This window comes from Eublepharis macularius, chromosome 2 (assembly GCF_028583425.1).
Source record: "Eublepharis macularius isolate TG4126 chromosome 2, MPM_Emac_v1.0, whole genome shotgun sequence".
NCBI classification, from domain to species: Eukaryota; Metazoa; Chordata; class Lepidosauria; order Squamata; family Eublepharidae; genus Eublepharis; species Eublepharis macularius.
Genome location: NC_072791.1, coordinates 50188283 through 50211201, shown reverse-complemented (window position 1 = coordinate 50211201; position 22919 = coordinate 50188283). Strand labels below are relative to the sequence as shown.

Genomic DNA, 22919 nt, shown 5'->3' with positions numbered 1-22919 from the left:
AGAGTGTGAACCATGCCCACCAGGGATGGTGGGAGGCGGATAGCGGGGCTAGGCCATTGACGGTGGCTCAGTTGCCTGGACTGAGAGCCAGCGCCCGTTCTGCCACACCCTTGATGAAGCAAAAATTACATGGAATTCTGGTCCAAATGCTTAGCACTGCAGTGCAAAAGAGACAGCAAACAAACGAGACAAGGCCTAGGGAAAAAAAGATATATGGTGCAGGGGAACTTTCACATTACATAAAAAAGTCATCTGTACTACTGGTTGTACGGAGCAGTATAAACAGCCAGGGAAAGGGAAAAATTCTTGCCAAAAAGTAAATGCATATTTTAGAATATACAATATTTATTTTGAAATCTCTACTATCAGGGGGCTTACAAAATGTAAACACAATTTGGTAACAAAAATAACTATATCTACATATTTAAAAGCCAGTAGAAATAAAAAAGCCAGTAGAAATTTTTTAAAAATCAGCAGCTGACATAAATATACATCAAAACGATACATTATCATATTCAGTACTCAAAAAAAGACAAAATCCATTAAAAAGTAGCACGGCAGCATTTTTTGCTCTTTAAGCATGGTCTTTTCATTAAGATGAACCAATCAGATGCTCTTTAACATAACCAAGTGCACATCTCTGCCTTTTCATTTTGTCCACTGGAAAGGGCACAGCCTCTACATAGTGCTCATAAAAAAAAGACGGCTATATGAACCACAATTCTACAGTTTGAATAAGTATTTATACTATAGAATCTTATATAAGTAAATTTGTTTAAGAGCTTCTATATCACCATCTTCTTCCAAAAATACATCATAGATTAACGGCACTGCTTCTACCCACTGGCTGAGCTGAATGTTCACCTGGAAAAAAATTGCAATACAAAATTAAGTTTTCCATACTCGAATTGTTAGGAGTCAGACCCCTCCTCCTGCTGAGGGGCAGTTTATAGATATGAAACCATAAACACCCTTGTAATGATTTTAAGGGTGTGTGTGTCTTTAAATGCTTGGTGTGGTTACAGATGAAGAACGGGGGTGAAAGAGGGATGAGTGAGTGAGATGACTGGTTGATGACTGAGAGTGAGGGCAGAGTGAATTGCAGTTTTTAGTTACTGCGGAGAGAGAAAAAGGATTTCTGGTTTAGACAGGCAAGCTGTGTGCAGCCAGAGAGTCTCTCTGTATTTCTAAGAGAAAACATTCTATCTAAAACAGGCAAACCGTGTGCGCGCCTGAAAGCAGGGCCAGCGCGTCCACAGAGATGGGTCCAGCAGCCGCCTTGAGCGCTGAGGCACCGGAGGGGGCACTGGGGGTGGGGGCACACGCTGCGGAGCTGGTGGCGGCAGCACTGGTGGCTGAGCGGGAGGGCAGGGAAGCCACCCACATGCCGCCCCAGCCACCTGCTGCACCTGGCTGGGAGCACGTGCTGGTGGTGGCAGTGCGGGGCAGTCTGAGCGGGCAGCCTCCCAGCCTCCCGCTCAGTTGCCCTGTGCTGCCGCCGCTGCCTACACACAGTTGCGGGCCAGGCATGGCAGGTGGCCGGGGCAGCACAGGGCAACTGAGCAGGAGGACTGGGAGGCCACCCGCGCGCCGTCCCAGCTGCCTGCCGTGCCAATGGGGCTGGCTTGCAGTGGCGTGATGACATCATCATGCAGTCCAGGTACACGTGCGTGCTTCACGTGCATGCGTGGGGGTGGCAACAGCCCTGAAGCTGCCCCTGGCCTCAGGCACCAGAAACTGGCATCAGCCCTGCCTGAGAGAGAAAAAGGGCTTTCTGGTTTAGACAGGCAAGCAATGTGCAGCCTGAGGGAGTCTCTGTATTTCTGAGAGAAATATTGATTCTAGTTTAGACAAGCAAACTGTGTGTGTGCCTGAGAGGAAGTCTATGTACATCTGAGTGAGTGATTTATCTATCTGAAGCAGGCAAACTGTGTGTGCGCCTAGGAGAGAAAGTTTTAAGTATGTCTGTGTGACTGCGCCTATGTAAAGAAACTTTAACAACTGAGAACTCTCTTTGAAACCATCAAGCTTAAGTAATAGTGTGAAACTGATATGCTTCTTGTAAAAATAGAAGTTTGGTTCCCCGCACCCCCACTTCCCAGAGTATATGTAATTCCTATATTCTACTCCTTTCCACAGGGCTACATAGTTCCATGAAGGAGCCTGACACTCGGGCACGTTATTAAAGGGGAAATTTAAACTATTTTGTAATATAATTCCTGGTGACAGAAATCTACCCAGAGGGTGTAAGAAGAGGGTTGATGCCAAATCTAACTGAGAAATAAAGAAGGTCGTAACAAATATCGTAAGTGCAAGGCACCACCTGGCCTAAAATGAAACAAAATAGATGCCAGCCACAAAAGAGCCTGGAATCTATTTTAGAAGGGGAGTCAGACTGGCTGAATGACTAATAGCCCCCTCTATGCCCCGGAGAGATACATAATTTAGGACAATGGGTCTTCCAAGAAGCTCCTGACTAATCTCATTCACACCCGATCTCACTTCCCCTCACACATTTACCCTAATTAAGCAAAACCTAACATTATTCACTAACCTGGTAGCTTTTCTCATCCGGTACTCACAAGGTCATCAAGCACCATTTACAACACCTATTATCCACCCATCAAGTTATTATTTTGGAGGTGAATATATAAGCTTGCCCCAGGGAGCAGTTTGCACTTATCTGGACTTCCTAGCCACCAGAGTGTGTGTGTGTGCGTGTGCGCGTGCGTGCGTGTGCGCGCACGGGCGGGCACAAGGGGGCGTGTGCATGTTCTGGGAACCGTACAACTGGTTGTTTCACTGCTGCCTCTGCAGACCTTCATCTTTGAGATTGGTAACTGTAGCCTTCTCCGAAATTGCTTTCTCTGATCTCCTCTTAGTTAGCCGCATATGTGTTCTGTGTGTGATTGTATGTTTGTCCTTTTATTTCTCTTTTAATAAAAACCTTTCAAGCTGAACATCTGGCTGGTTTATTTTGAGATTTCTCTCTAGGGACAAATCCCCTTAAACATTGGCGGAGAATCATTTTGTCTCCTTTAAGTTAATTTTTCCCAACCAATTAGGGTAACAGAACTATATGGGTAACCAAATCTGTTTCTGTGAACATACAGCCCTGTGCAGTAATGATGAAAGCATATTATAAAGAAAAATAAAATAAAATAATAAATTACATAGTGGAATCATTATAGGCAAAAGTCTTCAAAATATACACGGCTGCTTGAATATCTGATGAGGATTTGCAACTAACTATAGTAGCACTTAACCATGGAAATGCACACACAACCATGTAAAGCTGCAGAGTCAAACTAACGTCTCATCTAGCTCAACTAAGCTGCTCGCCAAGGTTAGGTAAAGGAAGAGTCCCTGTCCTTGCCCAAACTGTCAAATGCCTGCTCTGAAATGGAGATGCCAGGGACTGAACCTGAGACATTCTGCAAGCACTGGAATGGCTTGTAAGTTACAATACTGTGTAGCCAGTGAATCAATTTTTCTTCTTTCACTGACAAAACTAGCTTTTCCCCAGCCCCTCCTGCTAATACTAATGCTTTATGATGCAGCAAGAATCTACATAGTACATTAGGACTAATGTCACTCGTCATTTTATGTAGATGCCATTTTCTAGAAATTGTATCAATTTCCCATCACTGCCCCACCCCCACCCCAGATAATATTCAAGGTGTTAGCAGGTCACAGACAAACAAGAGTTTCCAGGGTATAAACTCATAGCTCTGAGTCTTTATATCCCAGTCAAATATAAAGTTCAGGATATAAGACAGATCTCAATTTCTACTTGTATCTGATGAAGAGAGCTGGATTCTTGAAAGCTTATGCCCTGGAAATACTTTTCAGTCTTTAAGGCGCTATTGGATTCTCAGTTAAAATTAAGTTTAAAATAAATAAAATAAACTCTAGAGTGTTATTCCATGGACTGTATATCTCCTCGTGTTGACCAACTATAATCCTATACATGATTACTCCAGTCTAAGCCTACTGATCCCAGTAATCTTAGACTAGAATAACTCTAGATAGGACTGCACTGCAGATATTACTCCTTCGACACACCTAGAAATGTTTTTTTCAATAGCTCTGCAAAAGTTATCATTAAGTGAGCTGGTTGAAGTCAGAATTATCTGCAACTGAAATATATTCTGCATGTCCCAACAGGAAAAAGTGCAAGACTTGTAAAAATACCAGCTCAGAGGGGAAAACAAGAAAGAAGAGAACTGGAATACCCAAGTTTGGATTTGCAATAAGCAAATACAACCCCCCTGCCCCCCCCCAGGTAGGATCCTTTTCTTTTTAAGGAGGAAAAGTGGCAGATATTCATGGCTGTTCTATGTGGAAGGCGCTTATTTTGACTATATACCTCATCTCCTTCACCTTCCTTATCTTGAAGTATCCTTTGGATTGTTTTACAGTTTTTAAAGGTGTCAAGTAATCCCTACTTGAGCTCAAATTTAGTTATTTGTTAAGTTCATGGTAAGAACAAATGTATGTCCCCTTTTAAACCTTCACAGCAACTTCCAAGACACTATAATCATCATCTATATAATCATCAACAAAAATAAATTTGTTTTATTTAAAACATTTCTGTCCCACCCTTCAACTCAAATAGGTCCCCAAGGTGGCATTTCAACCCTAAAGCATTTAAGACATTAAAATAACAACACACATAACACAACCAGGGAGGTGGGCCAATAAACATTACTGGAGGTACACTAAACAAAACAAAGAAGTTTTCACCTACTAGAGGAAGACAACAATTGAGGGAGACAAATGAGTCTCCCTGGGGAAGCAGTTCCACAGTTTTGGTGCCATGATTGAGAAAGCCCTTTCTTGGGTTGCCACCCATCTAGCCTCAGCCACTGGATCACCTGAAGCGGGGCCTCCGAAGATGACATATGTATGGATAGACTCAAATGGGAGAAGGCGGGCCCCAAGCCATATAGGTACGCTGGCTCCAAGCCATATAGGACTCTAAAGATCAATATCAGCATATTGGTGGCAACTCAGCCCAAGTCTCCAGATGAACTCTCCCAGCAGCTTTACATAGATATTTAAAATAGGATTGTGCACTAAAAAAAGAAGAAGTAGTATTTTTTGGATTCAGATATTAATCTTCCCAATATTCAGGTTAAAAAAATACTAGTTTAGTATTCGGATCCAGTTTTTGGTCTCCTTGTTAGCTTTTTCTCCTTTATACCATGTATCTGTAGAAGTGAACTCTGGTCCCTGAAAGCTTATGCCACAATAAATACAATTGTTTTTAAGGTGCCACAGGCTTCTTTGTTGCCTAAAAACTAGTGATCAATCTGAGATTAGAATAATAAAAGCAGATTCTAACTTATGGCTGAGAGTAAGACCACAACGCCTCCTCAAAGAGAAGCAAACTATTGATTACCAACAAAATCCTAGCATTTTACCTAGATGAAAAAGGCTCTTTACGTTAAAAGAAAGACAGCTAACAGGTTTCAAATAGACTTACTCACCTGAAGATTTGATAAAGATTCATCAAGACTTGGGACTGTGACCAATAACGATCCTTTCTTTTTTACATTTTGACTGATAAATTCCCAGGATCTAGGAAAAATTATTTTTAGATTTCATATAAAATTCCTCCTTCAGGAAGATATCAGCATATAGAACCCCAAACACATTCCAATGAAATGCGGCTGTCTAACACTTGGGCTTTATGAGGCTGTGTTTGATCATGTTAAAATTAAAAAATATATAATAATGTTGAGCACGACAATTCTAGACTCATGTAGAAACTTGAATGCTATTCCAAAGCCTTATTTCTATAGAACAAAGATTTTTTAGCGATCCAAGAATGTTGGCACTAAAAAGGAGCTGAAGTAATGCTAGCAAACTTCTTTGTCTTGGGGAAACAATTTCAAGAGACAGAAGAACCAATCTTTTCTTTCCAGTCCTGTTTTCCTATTGCATGCATGCACATATTCCAAAACATGTATATATCTACATTAAAGACCCACACTAATCCTAATGCTAGAAACGTAGCTTGGCCTGTAGGAACATTAAGACCTTTCTGAGGAACAAGACGTTGATCTTTCTAGTGTAACCATTTTCCTTACATATCTATGGACAAGATAATTAGAAAAATGAATTCTACTAGAGACATAGCAACACAACCATTTTTATAAAAATTAGAGAAATCTTTGAAAAAGCAAGACAAAAAAACAAGCCTTGCTTTACTGTAAATAATGCCCTAAATAAACTCCTTCATTAAGAAAAGCATGTTACTTAAAAGCACATTACTTATATTAATGAAGCCGCTTAAGATATGTTGGGATCACTAGATCAAGAGTCATAAGGTATCAGCTGTTTTTACTGATATTTCTCAATAGGAAACAAGATGCTATACCTAAAAACCCTTACAGGATTTGTTTGTTACAGCAAACCCCAGATTGCCCACCTCTTTGAAAGAAACCACAAAGTAAAGCTGTGAATTCACAGTACAGAGTGATCCCACAAATATATAAATCATGACCAGCCTATTCACATTAGAATAATATTACACATTACCAAGGCCTGTCATGCAAACTAGGCCAAAAAAAGATAACTGGATTTCAAAGGTTCCCGTTTGACAGCTTTGTGAGAACTGAAGCTGGTAAGCAAGTTTTTCCATTACAGCAATAACTCAGATCTTTGGGTATCATAACAGAGGGAAAATGACCTATGTCTATTTCAAGGCTATTTTCATAGCTGTGAATAGGAAATATAAACCAAAACTTGTGTTGATGGTCTTGGTTTTCTTTGTCCATTAAGTACAGAAACAAGATTTATTGCCTCCAATTAGAAAGATAATAGTTCATTCAAAAAATGAATATCCAACCTCTCAGCCTAAAAAACAAGAGACCTTTGAGACAGCTAATGCTTCTACTAATGTTCAAAATTTATTTTAATATACATTTCAGATCTCGTTTTTTGTTTTTTTGTTTTAAGAAAAAGGGGTGCAGAACAGGCAATCCAGTGCTAGCTAGCTGTGCTGCCAAATGCGTATTTCTCTAAAAATGTCTAGAATACGGAGCCTACCTGGCCTGTTCCTCTTTGTCAAGGAAATATTCAAAGACATTATTCATTACAACAACATCAGCATTCTGAAGCAGTGAGGCCTGGGTACAAATGTCTGCGTGAAGCACCTGAAGGAAGAGAATTTTACAGCTTATTAAGATGAAAGATTGTCATTGGACAGTCCTCATCACTAACACCTACAGATTAGAAAAGGGTTGCTCGCATCAATCTTTGCTGCAGGCTCTCCTCAGTGTTTGTGACTTGTCCCCAGACTAATCCATCACAGACACATACAGGGAGATGATGAGTTGCAATGGGATTAAAAGCTGAATACATGTTAAGAGAGCCCAAAGGAGACACTGGGTGCTATCAACATGAGCTGAAGATCAATTGAGGGCAAAAGAGGAAAGGATAGCATGTTTGCCTTATCCCAGGTACCCTTAATCAATTAACTGTTGCGACCCATTGACTGCTCTCTACTGAATAGGCACCACACCCAAAGTGAGTATATATCAATAGTGCATAAGGCACAAAATAGACAGAATGCAAGAATGGCAAAGCCTTAAAATAATCTCACTAGCAAATTTATCTTCAGCTGCAGTCCCTTGCTGATATTTTGAATCTATATTTTCCTCTGACCTCTTTTAAAATCCAAAATAGTAGAGATCAGGATTGGTGCTGTTATGCAGTTGCTCTGAACCAGCTGGCTGATCCTGCCATATTTCCTAGAAGAACTGTGTGAGATTTGTGTAACAGAAACTGGTGTGTATTTCCAATCAATCTGCTAACTTGCTGTCTCTCTGAAAATAAAGCAGTCACAGGAGCACTATTACCTTTATTCTTTCACTGAGTTGGTATTTGGCCACAATAATTCCTTGCAATTGGCAAAATTCTGCATTCATTTCAACACCATAGATTTGAGATGCTGAGCTGTAAAAGTAGGCCTAGAATAAAATTAAGAAGCCAGAAAGATTTTAAAAACCCAAGGCGAAATTAAAAAGCATTGGAAATTTGGTTTCATTTGCAAGTAAGATTTGCTTCAAAAACAGTGTGGTTCTAAAACTCTGGGCCTTCCTTATGTGCCAGGCTCAGTACTCAAAACAGAGCTTAGACCTATCATTGGAAGAGAATTTCTATAACAACAAATAAATAAACGTTTAATTTATAGGAATTTTTAACAAACATCCGTAGCATTAACTCTTACGAATGCTATTCACTGCCTTTAGCAATTGTCAGGACAAGTTAAACAAACCCCAAACCTATGAGATAAGACTCAGAAATCATACCCATCCATACTCTCATTATTATAACTTTCTGAAGCACTCTAACCCCTAGCAGAAAAACTGTCTGCAAATAAAATATGACCAATTGCCACTTTTTGTAACAGAAGCCAAAAATATGATGAAAAGAACTATTTTTAAAACTTTATGGGTGCTTCATCCTGAGGTTATCTTCCATTTTAGTGATATAACAAATGTTTTGATTCTAGGATGCATTACATGAAGCTGGCATGGCAGTAACTTTTTGTGAAAATGATGCTAGGAAGCCAGACCCAAAGATCTTTTACAACAGTTATTAGGTTACCTTATAGAGAGCTCACATGGAAGGGACAGAGTTGTCTGGAAAGATACAAATATCTTTTTTATCAAGGCTTCAGCTGTTGCAGAAAGCCTATTATTTTTCAGGAGCAGTGTACCTCCTTAAAGCCTTTTCAACCATAACCTGGATTCTAACCTATTTATTTGATCTACTTTATCTCTTGTTTTAAAAGAGGAAGAGTGTATTCAAGTAAACTACATTTCGTTTTCTTTTAGTAACAAAGAGTCAAAAATTAAAAATGTACAAAGCTGCCTTAAATAGACACTGTCTATATAATCCAGTATTGTCAGTTGTGTTTAAGATCATTCAACCTGAGATCATAGGGACTGAATCTGGAACCTTCTCCATACAAAGCAATGTGCCCTAATCCCTAACCTAAGGTCCTGCTGTAAAGCTTTCAGGAAAGGACACTGACAAAATTAGAGAGCTCCAGTTTTCAAAGATACTGGCCTAATTGTTTAAAAAACAGCCAAACTATAATTTTCTGATTTTTTTTTGGTATATGTATTGTTTATAATATTCCGAAACAGAAGTGAGTTTAACTATTGTAGAGGACAAGTATGTTTGACTCACATAACTGGATCTGCCCAAAACTCATCAAAATATATGGGTAGTACATCATCCTGGCAAGCTAATGGTCGGCTGAAGTGATACTGCCCTGTAACAATACCATGTACCACAAAGTAGCATCAGTGCCTGTTTGCACAGAGAAAAGAATGCATAATGTCAAAGTAATTTCTCTGAGCTTGGAGCATAAAGTCCACTACTGCTTGAGTCAAAACTGCAGACAAAATTCTGAGCCAGAGAGATCAATAGAACACATCAAATTGGTAGGCCAACAAATGAGTAGATGAATGAAAACACTTGGAAAAGATCAGATACAAAATAAATTTTTAAAAACAAATTGCCAGGTAAGGTTTTACCCCAAACAGTACTGCACCAAGCCTGGAGCCAACGTCAATCACAACCTTCCCTGTCAAATCAGGTAGAACATGCTGGTAGAGAAATTTCAGTTCTGAGACGGAAAAGGAATGGGAAATGAACTCTGTGGAATAAGCACAAAATAAAGGTATTGTTAGAATGCTGATCAATCCACTATAAAATATGGATTTAAACCAGTCTTCCATTGAGAATTCTCATTTCATACGTTGAGAATATGACAAGAATATTCTTAATACCAGCCATGTGCAAATATTTTTCAAGATCTCCATAGCAATATGCTGTGATTTCAGATAAACTGTTAGAAAGTCAATGGAAGTGATTCCATACTACTTTTAGGGACTCAGATTGAAATTAAGACCATGTGAGGTGGGGAGAAGTTTAATTCTTCCACCACTGCACAATTTCAATGGGAAGATCCACTCAAAATACCATTTCATCTGTTTTAGTCTTCTCTGAAGATTATTTTCTCAGCTTGTAGGTCAAACAAATGGTTTGGAGCCATTTTTTCACAGTTCCAACATGGAAGTAAGAGTGAGCAGAATGAGATACAGATTAAGGGCTGATACCTTGTGGCTTCTTGACTTAGGATCTTGGTCCTTAAGGGGAAACACCTTGGGTGGTTTTCAGATGTCAAGCAAAAGCATTAATTAAACTGCCATTTGGAAATTGGAAACAGTTGCTGCCCTACTTGATAGTTTTTTTTCTATTAGTGTTATGGAGGTGTCATTTCATTATTTTACTGTGTCATTGTTTTATTGCTGATATGAGCATAGAAAGGTTCTCAGGGAGTTTCAGTGGCCTGGCGATTTTGCAGCCCCCAATTTGGATGCTTTTTTGTTTGTTAATTTCCTGTACCACTGAATGAAAAGGGTCCACAGGCCCAATAACGGGAAATAAGTTTCAGAGCACATTCAGAATAGTAAGTCATTTGGCTCTGAAGAATATAGCCCCTACTTGAGTACACCACGGAACTGGCAATTATTGTATTTTAAGGCAGTGGAAACTCCAGCTTCACTTTATTTTCTATCACATTCAGGAGCCCTCCAGGATCTACTATGCAGACACATATTCTTGAGTGCATCACATGCTTACCTAATGGTGCTGTCTGATGAGAACCACAAATTAGACAGTAGTTTCTGCTCATCTTTCCTTCTTCACATAAAGAATCAATACTTTCATCATCATAAAGGAATGCATCAACATGCACGGTAGGTTTTGGTTGCTGATGCAGCTGAAGAAAAACCATAAACACTGAATAAGTATTTTAATTTGCTATTTCAGAATTTTGCATACGGTTCCTAAATGCTTAATGTTGGAAATTTGCATATTTGCAGTGATGTGTGATATGGTGCAATCCTATGCCCTTTTAATCCAACTGACTTTAAAGGACTTAGAAGGGGGTAACTCTGTTTAGGAATACACTGTTAGTATATCATGGTTCACCAAACTTCAGGACTTAAACAGATGATACTTGGCAATAAATTTAGTCATAAAAAGTAAGTGTGCCACTTATCTGGTGATCCTGAACCAAGTTTATAAAAATATATACAACAATCCATATCCATTGATTACTATTCACATGAAACTTTTTTCTACAAAGATTTCTAATATGTGTTGTCTACTTTTCCAAAGTCAAAAACTGGAAACAAATACTGTTGTAATGCTGTTGTGGGGGTGGGAGAACCTTCTCCAAAAAACCCTGCTTCCACCTGGCTAGATCTTTGTCAGTTGCAGGCTATGAACTCTGAAGTTCTAAAGTGAAAGGTATCTCCAGAGGCTGTAGAATAGGTGGCTGTTAGCGCCCCAGGAAAACTTGAGGGGGGCAGGATGACTCTAGACCCCTCTTCTCCAGGCACTGTCTGGCACCAAATGCAGCATTCACCAGGCCCAGCAGGGTCACAGCCACACTCTAAAAAGCCATGCACACCAAGCAGCTGATCAATGGTGGCTGGCCCTTTAAGAGTCAGTTAGTCAGTGACAGCCTGCCCTTTGACAATCAAACTGTCTAATGGCTCCAGCTCTAATGGTAGGAGTGACCAGAAAGGGATTGGTCTCAGCTCTCATGGGTGTGGCCACACCTCCACAGAGCTTCTGGGTAAAGGAGGTTTGCTGGGCATGACGTAAAAAGACATGGTTAGGGCCTTAAAAAGCTTGAGGGAAGAAGCTGAGGACACACCTGCTCTGGCTTTCTGCTCAGAAGGTACTGACGGCCATGGCCCAGAACCTGACAAAGGCATTTCAGTTGTTCAGGAGCAGATCACATCTCCATCCCCACTTCTTGGCTCTCTTGAACCCACCTCAGAGTAGTAGCTCAGAGTGTTCACTAAAAGACTTTCCAGGACTCCCTCACGTAGCCTTGGTATTGCAAAGATCCCTAAAAGAAGGAAAATCTCGAGATTGCTTGCTGTTAACTGAAGGCTAACTTTCTGGTACTTCTCCCCCCAAAATGGTTTTTTTTAAAATAAGCTGCTTGCTATTTTTATGTGTGAGGCATCTCATTTCTGCAGAATTTAATCTCTTCCCCATTTCCCTTTGGGCATTGGCTCTGCCTTTACCACTATTTTGTATTTCAGAAACTGCAACACAGTGCAATGAATTTCAATAAAATGTTACTGAGTTTAACATGGTGTAAGGAAAATGGATTACAACATACAATAAACAAAGGATTAATTGGGTGAGAGGGAAATAAGAGGAGGTAATGCAGAGGAGCAGCTCTGCTAATCACTTGCAGCTGAAATAAAGAAGAGTCTGATGGCACTTCAGACTAAAAGTTCCATTCCAGCATAAACTTTTGTGGACTAGAACTCACTTTTCCAGATGCATTGAATCTATGAAAGCTTTCAATATACTCTAAGGATCTAATAACAAAACTGTTACTAGCCAATTATTAAAGATAAAATTGTCAAGCATATATAAGGGCAAGCCCTGATAAATAAAAATCAACATGGCTTCTGTCTCTAACCTATTAGAGTTGTTTGAAAGTGTCTATAAACATGTGGACAGGAATGTGAACATAATACTAGAACTCAGGGTCATTCACTTAAGCTGGGAGATTCAGGAAAGACAAAAGGAAACAAATACTTCACACTACATATAGTGCAATTGTAGAACTTGTTGCCACAGGATGTGGTGATGGCCAACTTTGAAGGCTTTAAAAGGGGAGTGGACAAATTCATAGAGGACGGGACTATCAATGGCTACTAGTCACGACGACTACCTACTCCCTCCAGTACCAGAGCAGCATACCTCGTTATATCAGTTGCTGGGGAGCATGGGCTGTTGCAATCATCCTGCTTGAGGACTTCTTAAAGGCAGCTGGTTGGCCACTATGTGAACAGCTGTACTGGATAGGCCTTTGGTCTGACCCAGCTCGGCTTTTCTTATGTTCTTCTTCTTAGTTCCTTCCCCATTTCCTTGGGATTTAAAAGCTTGGGAAACAGGTTACCCTCAAAAGTGCTAGGTCTCATTTGTTTGCCTCTAATCTGTCGGAGTATATGTAGGATCACCAAACCATCCTTTTGAAAGAAGTAGTTACCAATGATCACTACCAGTGGGGGCAGGGAGAGAAGCAAGAGAACAGCTCTTGAGGAATAGCGAAACATTTGCTTTGGGTATCAAAAATCTGAAAGGTTCAGTTATTCGGGAAAGGAGGAAAAGACCTCCTGAATGTAAACACCTGAATGTAAATAAAGTCATGTCTTTATGTTAGAGGGGGACTAGCGGCAGGGAGGGGAGGCATGCAATTTGCAAATAGTGATTTACTGATAAAGATATTGAAGATGCCAAAGGCAGCAGCTTGCCTTGAAGAACTGTGATAAAGCATTTTCTAGGAGGCAGGAGAGATACTTCTGCAGGTATTCCCATAAAATGCAGAAGTAGGAAACGGCATTCTGTATGATACTGCTGTCATACATGAGCAGTCTCCTAAAGAGCTTCAAGGTGCTTCCACATGGAAATTGGAAACCCACATATCAGAAAATGAACAAGTCCTCAGTAACCCAACAGGAAAAAGAAAGAATCACAAAGAGTATCCATGACGTGTGAAAGCTCATCAAAGAAGGGAAAGAGGATAGCTACACAATACCAAACACACAATCAGTTACAAACTGCATAATGATTTTACAACCCAACCCCAGATTCAAATTCCCATGCCAAACTAAACCACCATAGAATTGTCTATTCTACACTCTAGGCTATTGTGTATTAAGGTGACTGTATATGAGAATCAAGAGGATCTATTCATTCTACATATACAGTAAGACAGTAGGATAACTGAGAATACATTTCAACTGCTTAGAGATTCACCTGAGATTTCATTGGGAACATATGCATCCAATACAGACAAAGAACCACTTTCACAATATGGCACGTATTACTAGCTGTTATGCATGCCCGTCTGAACTACCATATATGTCCAGGGATTAATGAAAATGAGGCCTGGTTCATACATGCAGAATAAGATGACAGAATGAATTGAACCATTTGAGGCTGCAAGTGCCACATTCCAGTACTGAATGTTCCTTTGCTTACAAAACCCTCCATGCAGGTAGAAAACTAGTACAGCAGGGAGAAAGTTTCAACCTCATCTCTTTGTTTGTCCGTCTTTGTTTTCTGTTTTCAGGGAGTTTTTCCTAAAGGGAACATTCCAAAATATGACCTTGCATGGTATTCCACCTACAGACTGAAAGTGATCCTATCCATTCTGTCACCTCAATGCCCTACATGCACAGAGTGAACCACCACAAAGTGAACTAGTCTTTCTCTCTCACTAAATAATGAAATTGTCCATACATGACTAACAGTTCAATTCTAACCAAAGTTACACTCCTGTGAGTCCATTGAAGCCAACACATTTAGAAGGGTGTAACTCTATTTAGGATTTCACTGTAAGATATGACAGTGATGTGCATGCTTGGCCACCCCCATACACCTGCTTAAAATGTCAGAAGAGCCTGAATACCAGACTACAATATATTTTACATGATTGTCAGACCTGCTCCTACATAGCTAAGAGTGGGGCAAAATAAACACAAGTCAGCAGACATTAAGAACTGGTCTAATTTACCAAGACTGATCAACAGGCCTGGCTTGAACTAAATGGGTCTGGCGAATATCACACAGCAGCAATGCAAAGAGGCTTCCTTGACTGGTAAAGCTTATTCTTTGTAGTTCTCTCTATTGGCTAGGCTTGGAAAATGAAACACAAGCCAAGTGATTCACTGAGGTCATTCACATTAGAACAAAGCTTTAAGTAGCCCAAATAGCAAAATCACCAGCTACTATTACCTCTGCATGAAAAGAACAGAACTTACTTTTTGAATGGCAAAGGGCTCAGAAGCAAGCATTGCCTCAGTGGGCAAAAAACGCCGAAGATCTTCAGCAATACTTCTGAGAAGAACATCATCATTAGTGGATCTAAATTCATCAAAGTCATCTATAAAACAAAGACGATTAAATGATCATGTGGGTTGTAAGGCAATAGACTTATTTAATACAGCTGTGATTTGTACTTGGTTCCAGATGGTGCATTTTTATTTGAAGGGCCAATTTCCAACTTGGCAACTGCCAATTTTCCAACTGGGAGAGGCTGTTATTCAATGGCAGAGTGCATGCTATAGATGCAGGAGACCCCGAGTTCAACATCAAAAATGCTTTTGAAGGATAAGAATTACAAAAACTTGCAGGTGCTTGCCGAACACATTTTTGACACACAACTTTTCTTTACATGTTGTTCAAACAAAACACGTTGGAATAGTAATTGAGAAGATCACAGTAGAACAGAAAGAAAGCATATATCAGTAGCAACATTTACAAGGCATCTATAATCATGAAATATTAATGTAATTAAAACTCCAAAAGTCAGCGTTCGCTCTGTAGGTGGTTATATCTTGAATTCAGTATCATCTATGGCATCTTCAGCTTGCTTCTGGCACACGACACTCAGGTACAGCACAAATTCCTAAGTTAAAGAACTAATTTTAAGCTCATTGCTATTACTATGGGAAATTTCCAAACTGGTTCCAAGAACTATTTGTTGTTTTTATGGAAGGTATTGTTTGTATTCCATAGCAAGACTAGTCCTACAGGGCCATCCAGTTTTCCATTTAAATTAATGTTGGGGGAAGGGAGGAAGAGACCTTGTGACTGCCTAGAGCTAACATAGCAAACAAAACCCAGAAACCTTGTAAATGGAATCCAGCAGGCTTAAATTAAGTGCACCTCTGTCAATGGTAATAATTGTAAGTGTGGCTATAGAAAATATTATGGCTTGGATCCTACAGAGTGTGTGTGTGTGTCTGCCAGGATACTCAGGAAGTGGTTCCTTCCCATATATAAAATATCCCCATGATGCTGAAGGTTGTCCTATGGACAAAAAGCACAAGGCCTGGAGGAGGGGGGCTGTTATGACCTGTACTTTCTCTTGGGTAGATTTTTCTTTTAATCTTCCCCTTACACCCTCTGGGTAGTTTGCTGTCACCAGGAATATATTATTCCAAAATATTTTATTCAAATTTCCCCTTTGGTAACGTGTTTAAGCGTCAGGCTCCTTCGTGGTTCTCTGTGGCCCTGAGGATATGAATGGGATATAGCAATGACAGCTACACTGGGATATAACAAAACAAAATAAATGTTTATTTTTCAAGAAGCATATTGGTTTCATAAAAGTAGTTCTTAGTTCTTAAAGTTACTTCCTATAAACTCATTCACACAGATCTCTTCTAAGGCTTCACACACAGCCTCCTTCACTAGACTCAATAGTTCTCTCACAAATACTTCAAATATAGGCAGCACACAGCTAGCCTCTTTTTCTCTGACTCTCATTCACAGAAATATTAAACCTGCTCAGGCAGCACACAGCTGGCCTCCCTTTCCCTGACTGAGTGTCCTTTCACAAACATGCTCAGTTCAGGTTCCACACAGGTTATATTTCTCTCATAAAACACTTCAACATATTCAGGCAGCACACAGCTAGCCTGGCTTTCTTCTGACTGAAACCTTTCTCTCTGCCCTGTCAGTCTCAAACTGCATTCACTCCGCCCACACTCTGTCATCAACCAATCATATCACTCACTCTTCCCTCTCTCACCCCCACTCTTCACCTACCTCAAACCACGCATTTAAAGATACATGCACACATTTACTTGGAATCATTACAGGGGCATAGTAAGAAAATGGAACCAGACCAAAACAAATCACCCTACCTTTCCCATTTTGATGTTTTGTTGAAACAAGGCATTTTACTGGTATCCCTGCAGTCCCCTGGATTATATAGCTATTTGTCCCCAAGAGTCCTGCAATCTCCAACATCAGTATTTTGGAGGTCTCAGGGGGCTGCTGTGGGAAGGCAGGAAAGCATGGTGTCACTCCATATGATGCTTATCTTGTCTGTTTGTAATTGTCACTTCCTGACATAGCCAACCCTTTCAGCTATGTAGGGACAGCCTATCTTGCTGCTTAAAGGGTTTATGGTTTGGGAAGTAGAGTTCTAAGGATATGTTTCATTCTTAAAAGTCAATTGTCTTCTTCACTTTTCGAGTCGCAAGCCTGCAGGGAAAAAAGCCACTTCAGCCTATGGTCTACAAAATCCGGTCGCCTGACACTGCTCTCTACTTGTGAATGTGTGCTGGCAGCATGACGGTAGCATGCATGCACGTGCATGTATGCACCCCCCCCCCACAACATCTCCCGGTTCCCATGGGTTTTGTTTGAAAGGGGTGGATATATAGTTTTTTAAAAAAAATCCCTCAGGGTCCTCCGTTTATATAGAAAGCCTTTCTGTGTCACTTTCCCCCATAACATCCACATGCAAGACACCTACTTTATTAACAGGGGAGCGACACGACAAAGGTTCAATCTCCTGTCCTTTCTCTCAGTGACCAAGCAAATGGTATGAAAATATTGAGATCCTGGTTTCAGCATAAAACTGTTCTGTTCTCAAAGTTTTTCTCAGCAAAGATCTCAATATTTCTTGAGGCACAGCAAATCTCACTCACATTGTCCATCCCCATTTGTAAAAACTGAATGTAGCACACATGTTTCTTAAAAGGGTAAAAACAAGATAAAGAAATAACCTGCCCTATTCTCAGAGGCAGGGAGACAGTGGGCTACACATCTAAAAGAGAAATTGCTAGCTGACAAAGACACAATTGTGGAAGTGATGCATTCTATGCTATACTTAACTTCTTCAACAAACTACAGTAAAAGGAAAAATAAGTTTAAGCTATCAAATACAGTAATTTTACATGTCACCCTGTGTTGAAAGAACACTCCAATTATGCAATAGTTAAAGCAGCTGATTCAAGATAGCAGAGTATACTTCTATAATCATATTAAAATGTGTAACAGTAGGATTTGAGTCCAGTGGCAGCTTAGAGAGTATAAACTCCCTGAAGAAGGGAGCTCTTACTCTCAAAAGTTTACATGCTAAAAATCTTGTTGGTCTCTACAGTGTCACTGGACTCACATCCTGCTGTTCTACTGCAGACCAACAATGCTACCCACCTAAACTATATTAAAATGCAGATATGATATAGTTTGCTAAAAGCCCTAATAGTACCCCAATTTTATTTCATATGAGGAAAAAGGAAGAATCTCTACCTTCTTGCAGCAACTAACCATATATATGAATTGTAATTTACAGATCAATCCTAACTGTAATTTACAGCTCAATCCTAAACAGAGTTACTTCAGTCTAAACCCATTATAGGTTTAGACTGGAGTAACTCTTCTTAGGATTGCACTGATAATCTTGCTTCAAAGAGGCATAAGAGGGAGGGCAGGAAGCAGCTAGGAAACCTTCATCATACCTGGATCTAGCTAAGAATTCTTGCCCCCCAGAATATCTGTTTATACCACTGGGCTGCAATGGGAATCAATTTTTGCCCCAAAGGAGAGAAGTTACAGTGTTCATTGCAGGCCACCAGCAGTACCACACAACTGTACAGTAACTTTGGGACTAGCCAGGTTTGTTTTCAAACTTAATGCACAATTGGGAGCCAGGCACATGTCCTAAGCCAGACTAGAAAGTTACTCTTTAGATATAGAGATATTCTTGAAAGAAACTTTATGCAGGGATGGCCAGAAGTAAATTCCATATGCTGTGAAAGTCGGTCTAGTGATGAAGTAGACATGATAGGTAAAAATTCTACACTGCTTTAAGAATCTAAACGCTTCAGAAGATTCACTTCTCACCTCACAGAATGATTAGAAAGTACAAGATACAGCTACTTGGCTGAAGCTGAACAGGTATAGCTCTGATCAGGGCCTGGACAGAACCCCTCTAAGAAATCTATGCACATCACCTTATGTTCCATGGTAGAAGAGATTTAAAATGTGAGAAAATTTCTATCAATATACCTGTTGACAACTGACATTCTGTTTTGATTTTTCCATGCAATATTGGTACCTTGGACTTTAAAGGAGTTATAATATAAAATATACACATACATAGAAGTATATCCATATTAAGTATCTATTCATAGATCAAATTGCCTAAGGGTTACGTCAGCTCAGCACTTGATGGATTCATACTCAGCATACAGCAAAAAGGAAAAAAAGCATGTGCTGATTTTCCAGCTTCACCTGTAGTCCAGCATTTGCCATCCCAGCTATGATAAACAATGAGCTACGAGTCCGAACAGGCTCCTAATGCCATAACTGACAGTTAAACTTTTGCCTTGTGTGTTGGTCTGAGGAGGGATTTGGGCAAAAGATAGGTGGTTATGAGAGTTTACTTAGATGACAATACAGAGAAGACGGAGAGTAATTTCTTTAAACTTGTTCTAAAAACTTATTTCAGGAACAGAAAGAAGTGGAAGAGTGGGCTATGATAATACTTAAAAAAAAATATCCCTCCTGTTTTTTGAAGCACAGGCTAAAAGGCTTTGCCATACTGTTAGTTTTCTGTTTGTAAGGAGTTTACAGTATCGCAAAATGTTGTTTCCCCTAGTTGACCATTCGATGAACTCGTTTTCTTCTTATTTTGCTGCATGTGCAGTCCAGACTAAGATCCAGTCTGTTATTTGAGACTTAGACCGGGGTAGGGAATGATAGGAGCAATAGACAAATACAGTGACCCAGGCACTGACCACACAGCAGCAGGCAGCGAAGTGATGCACTGGCCCACATATCCCACCTCAACAGGGCAATCAAGGGTGGCAGTTGTGAAGACGTCCTTCTCAGCAACCATTAGAAGGTGGCAGCAGAGATAGGGATAAATCAGTCAGTATTCTAAAGCTGCTGACTGGTGAGCAATCCCTGGCCCAGGTGCAAGCTGCTGACATCAGCAAAGGCTGACAGCTATTCAGAAGCTGGGAGTTTGCAGTATAGCAAGGTAAGGGCTTACTCCCCCCACAGAAGCCCTATAGACATGGTGGGATATAACTGCCAGCCAACCACTCCACAGTCACTGCTGCACATACGTAAGCTTGCCTATAGAGAAGTTAGGTTATTGGTAGGTCTGCCAAATCTAAGGTGGTGAAACTAGTGAAGCCAATGTTTTTCTTTAAATACAGAGAAAGGTGCACATGAGATGGTGGAAAATACCAGCATTAAGTCATAGACAACTCCAGAAGTACTTATTATAGATGGAGCTGTGCTTGTTAATACTGGATTTATCAGCAGCCTTTGATGTGACAGAACATGCCATTTGTTTGAGATGTTTGGAGGCAGAAGTAGGTATCAAGAGATGTGCTTTGGAATGTTTTAAATAACTCCTTAGGGATCAAAAGTGCATGTACTATCACCAGCTCAATCAAAACCATGTGGCAGATCTCAAAACTGAGAGGGAAACAAGAAGAGGGAAACTTGAGGGGGAAATGAGAGTCAGTTTAGTGTAGTGATTAAGAGTGGTGGGACTCTAATCTGGAGAACCGGGTCTGATTCCCCACTCCTCTGCTTGAAGCCAGCTAGGTGACCTTGGGTCAGTCACAGCTTCTAGGAGCTCTCTCAACCCCACCCACCTCACAGGGTGATTGTCCTGAGCATAATAATAACATACTTTGTAAATCTCTCTGAGTGGGCATTAAGTTGTCCTGAAAGGCGGTATATAAATCAAATGTTATTGTTGTTGTTATACAGATGGTGACCATAGTGGGAAAATGTTTTAATAGTGGGTAACTTCAACTACCCTCACACTGACTAGGCAAATATATTCTCAAGTCACTTCACAGAAACAGGATCCCCAGGTACAATAAATGACTGTGTGTTTGAACAGCTAGTCACAGAGCTGACTAGAGAGTAGCGATCCCAGACTTGGTTACAAGTGGTGCTTGAGACCACGTACAAGATGCAGATGTTGTTGCACTAATTGTGAGCCATTACCACAATGCTATTCAACATATATGTTGATGGAAAATTGCTCCAAAGTCCAAAACAATGGCAACTATTTCATAAAAGAAAATTTCACAAAAATTATGCGACTAGTCAGAAGGAAGTTAGAAGGGAGAACTAAGGGAATAAAATCTCTTCAGGATACCTGAAAACTATTTAAAACCATACTAATTGAGGGCATAGATAGTATGCATACCTCAAGTAAGGAACCACCAAGCCTAATGGAAAATTTTCCTCAATGAGGTGAACAGAAAGGAACAGGGTAGTAGTATAACAGAATGGTTTAGGAGAGTGCTTTCATCAAAAGGTCTGAGGCCATTTAATTTGTTCATGAATGAATTGGAATTGGAGGGTGAGCAGCATAGTAGCCAAGTCTGTAGATGATATTAAATTACTGAAGATGGTGAAAGCCAAGGCAAACTGTAAATGAAGAAAATAAGAGGATGTTTCTAAACTGAGTGGGCAGCTATGCGGCAAATGAAGTTCAATGTTCAATGATTTTCTACCCCAATAAAAACCAGCACATATACTTCATTGAAACAATTTAAAACCAGAGGTTAAAATAAATACAAAACATAAAAGCAACAGGAGGGATCACTGAGGAAATGCCAAGAGGAGCAAAGAACTCTTCCTGTGCTGGTGGAAGAGGGCAACAGAAGGGGACAATATTGTAATACCCCTGCATTGATCTATGCTGCAACCTCATTTGGAATACTGTGTACAGTTCTGGTTGCCTCATCTCAAAAAAGGTATTACAGGGCTGGAAAAAGTGCAGAAGGCAACCAAAATGATGAAAGCCTATGAGAAAAGGCCAAGAATCTGGGGATTTCTGAGTTTTTAAAAAAACCAAATAAAAAGGGACATTACAGAGGCTTATAAAATTTTGCAAGAGACAGAGAAAGTGGACAGAGAACTTTTTTTTCTTTTCCCAAAATAGTAAAACTTGGGGAGCAACCAATGAAGCTGATAGGCAATTTAGGATAGACAAAAGAAATTCTTTTTTTTAATGCAAAAATTTTTTTTTGCTCAGTGATTAAATCAAGGGATTCGTTGCCAGAGAATGTTGTGATGGCCACAAGCATGAATGGCTTTAAATAGGAAACAGAAAGATTCGGGGAAGATTGGTCCGTCAGTGATTACAAGCCATACTGAGTAAAGGGAGCAAGCGAATACAGAGACACCAAACCTCCACATTCCAGCATTAAAAGGGGAAGTCTCTATTCCCTTTTTTTTGGCCTTCCAGGGCAACTGGGCCACTCGTCTGATGAAGCAGCATTCTTCTTATATTCTTGTTTTATGAGCTGCCAGGCTAATAACAGTTGTCCAATGTTTCCCACTTAGATCTACTCACTATTATAGGCAGCAGCTTTAAATATACTAGGAGTAAGCTCCATTAAATAAAATGGGACTTGCTTCTGGGTAGACCTGCTTAGAATTGGTCTCTAAAGCATGCATTACCCAGCCTACAAAGAAGTGTGCAGCTGGCAAACTACATACCCTCTACATTAAAACAAAATGCATTAGAAAATCCACCAGCAAATATAAATGCAACATAAAGTACCACATAATAGGTATAAAATAACACTGTAGCAATAAAAGATAATTATACATGAATCCCTAAGTCAGTAGCTGGAAACCGTTATTGCAGATAAGTCCTGAACCAAGAAAGAAGTCACGTGGCTTACTACTCGATTTTATCCAATGCAACAGGCGGGGCACCTCCTCCGCGTGCGCAGCCCTCAGCACCTTCAAAATCGCCAAGCGTGCAGAAGCAAAGTCCATGCTTATCGGGCTGAGCCTATTACGCATGCGTCTGAACTTCGTCCGTCTTGCGCAATCCTCCCAGGGACTGGAGATGAGTTTCGGAATCAGTCACCATCTTCCCCTGTCTCTGTACGCATGCGCGGAGGTCTCGCCTCTCGGAGGAAGACCGTGAAAAAATGAACTTGTGCACCTTTCTGAGGGGAATGAGCTAACAAAGTCGTCATATGCTGGGGCATCCTGTTCCTAAA

The 22919-nt window shown here is 40.2% G+C and overlaps 1 protein-coding gene across 1 annotated transcript; it reads right to left on the bottom strand.

The window, feature by feature from the left end:
• Positions 1-350: 350 nt before the first annotated feature.
• On the bottom strand, positions 351-22689 carry LOC129324683 (uncharacterized). Its single transcript, XM_054972046.1, has 8 exons — positions 22593-22689; positions 14889-15010; positions 10669-10807; positions 9558-9679; positions 7869-7979; positions 7057-7163; positions 5493-5583; positions 351-864 (listed from the first exon to the last, which is right to left on the bottom strand). The coding sequence occupies exons 1-8, from the start codon at positions 22687-22689 to the stop codon at positions 748-750; spliced, it is 906 nt and encodes a 301-aa protein (XP_054828021.1). The 3' UTR covers positions 351-747.
• Between the last annotated feature and the right edge of the window lie 230 nt (positions 22690-22919).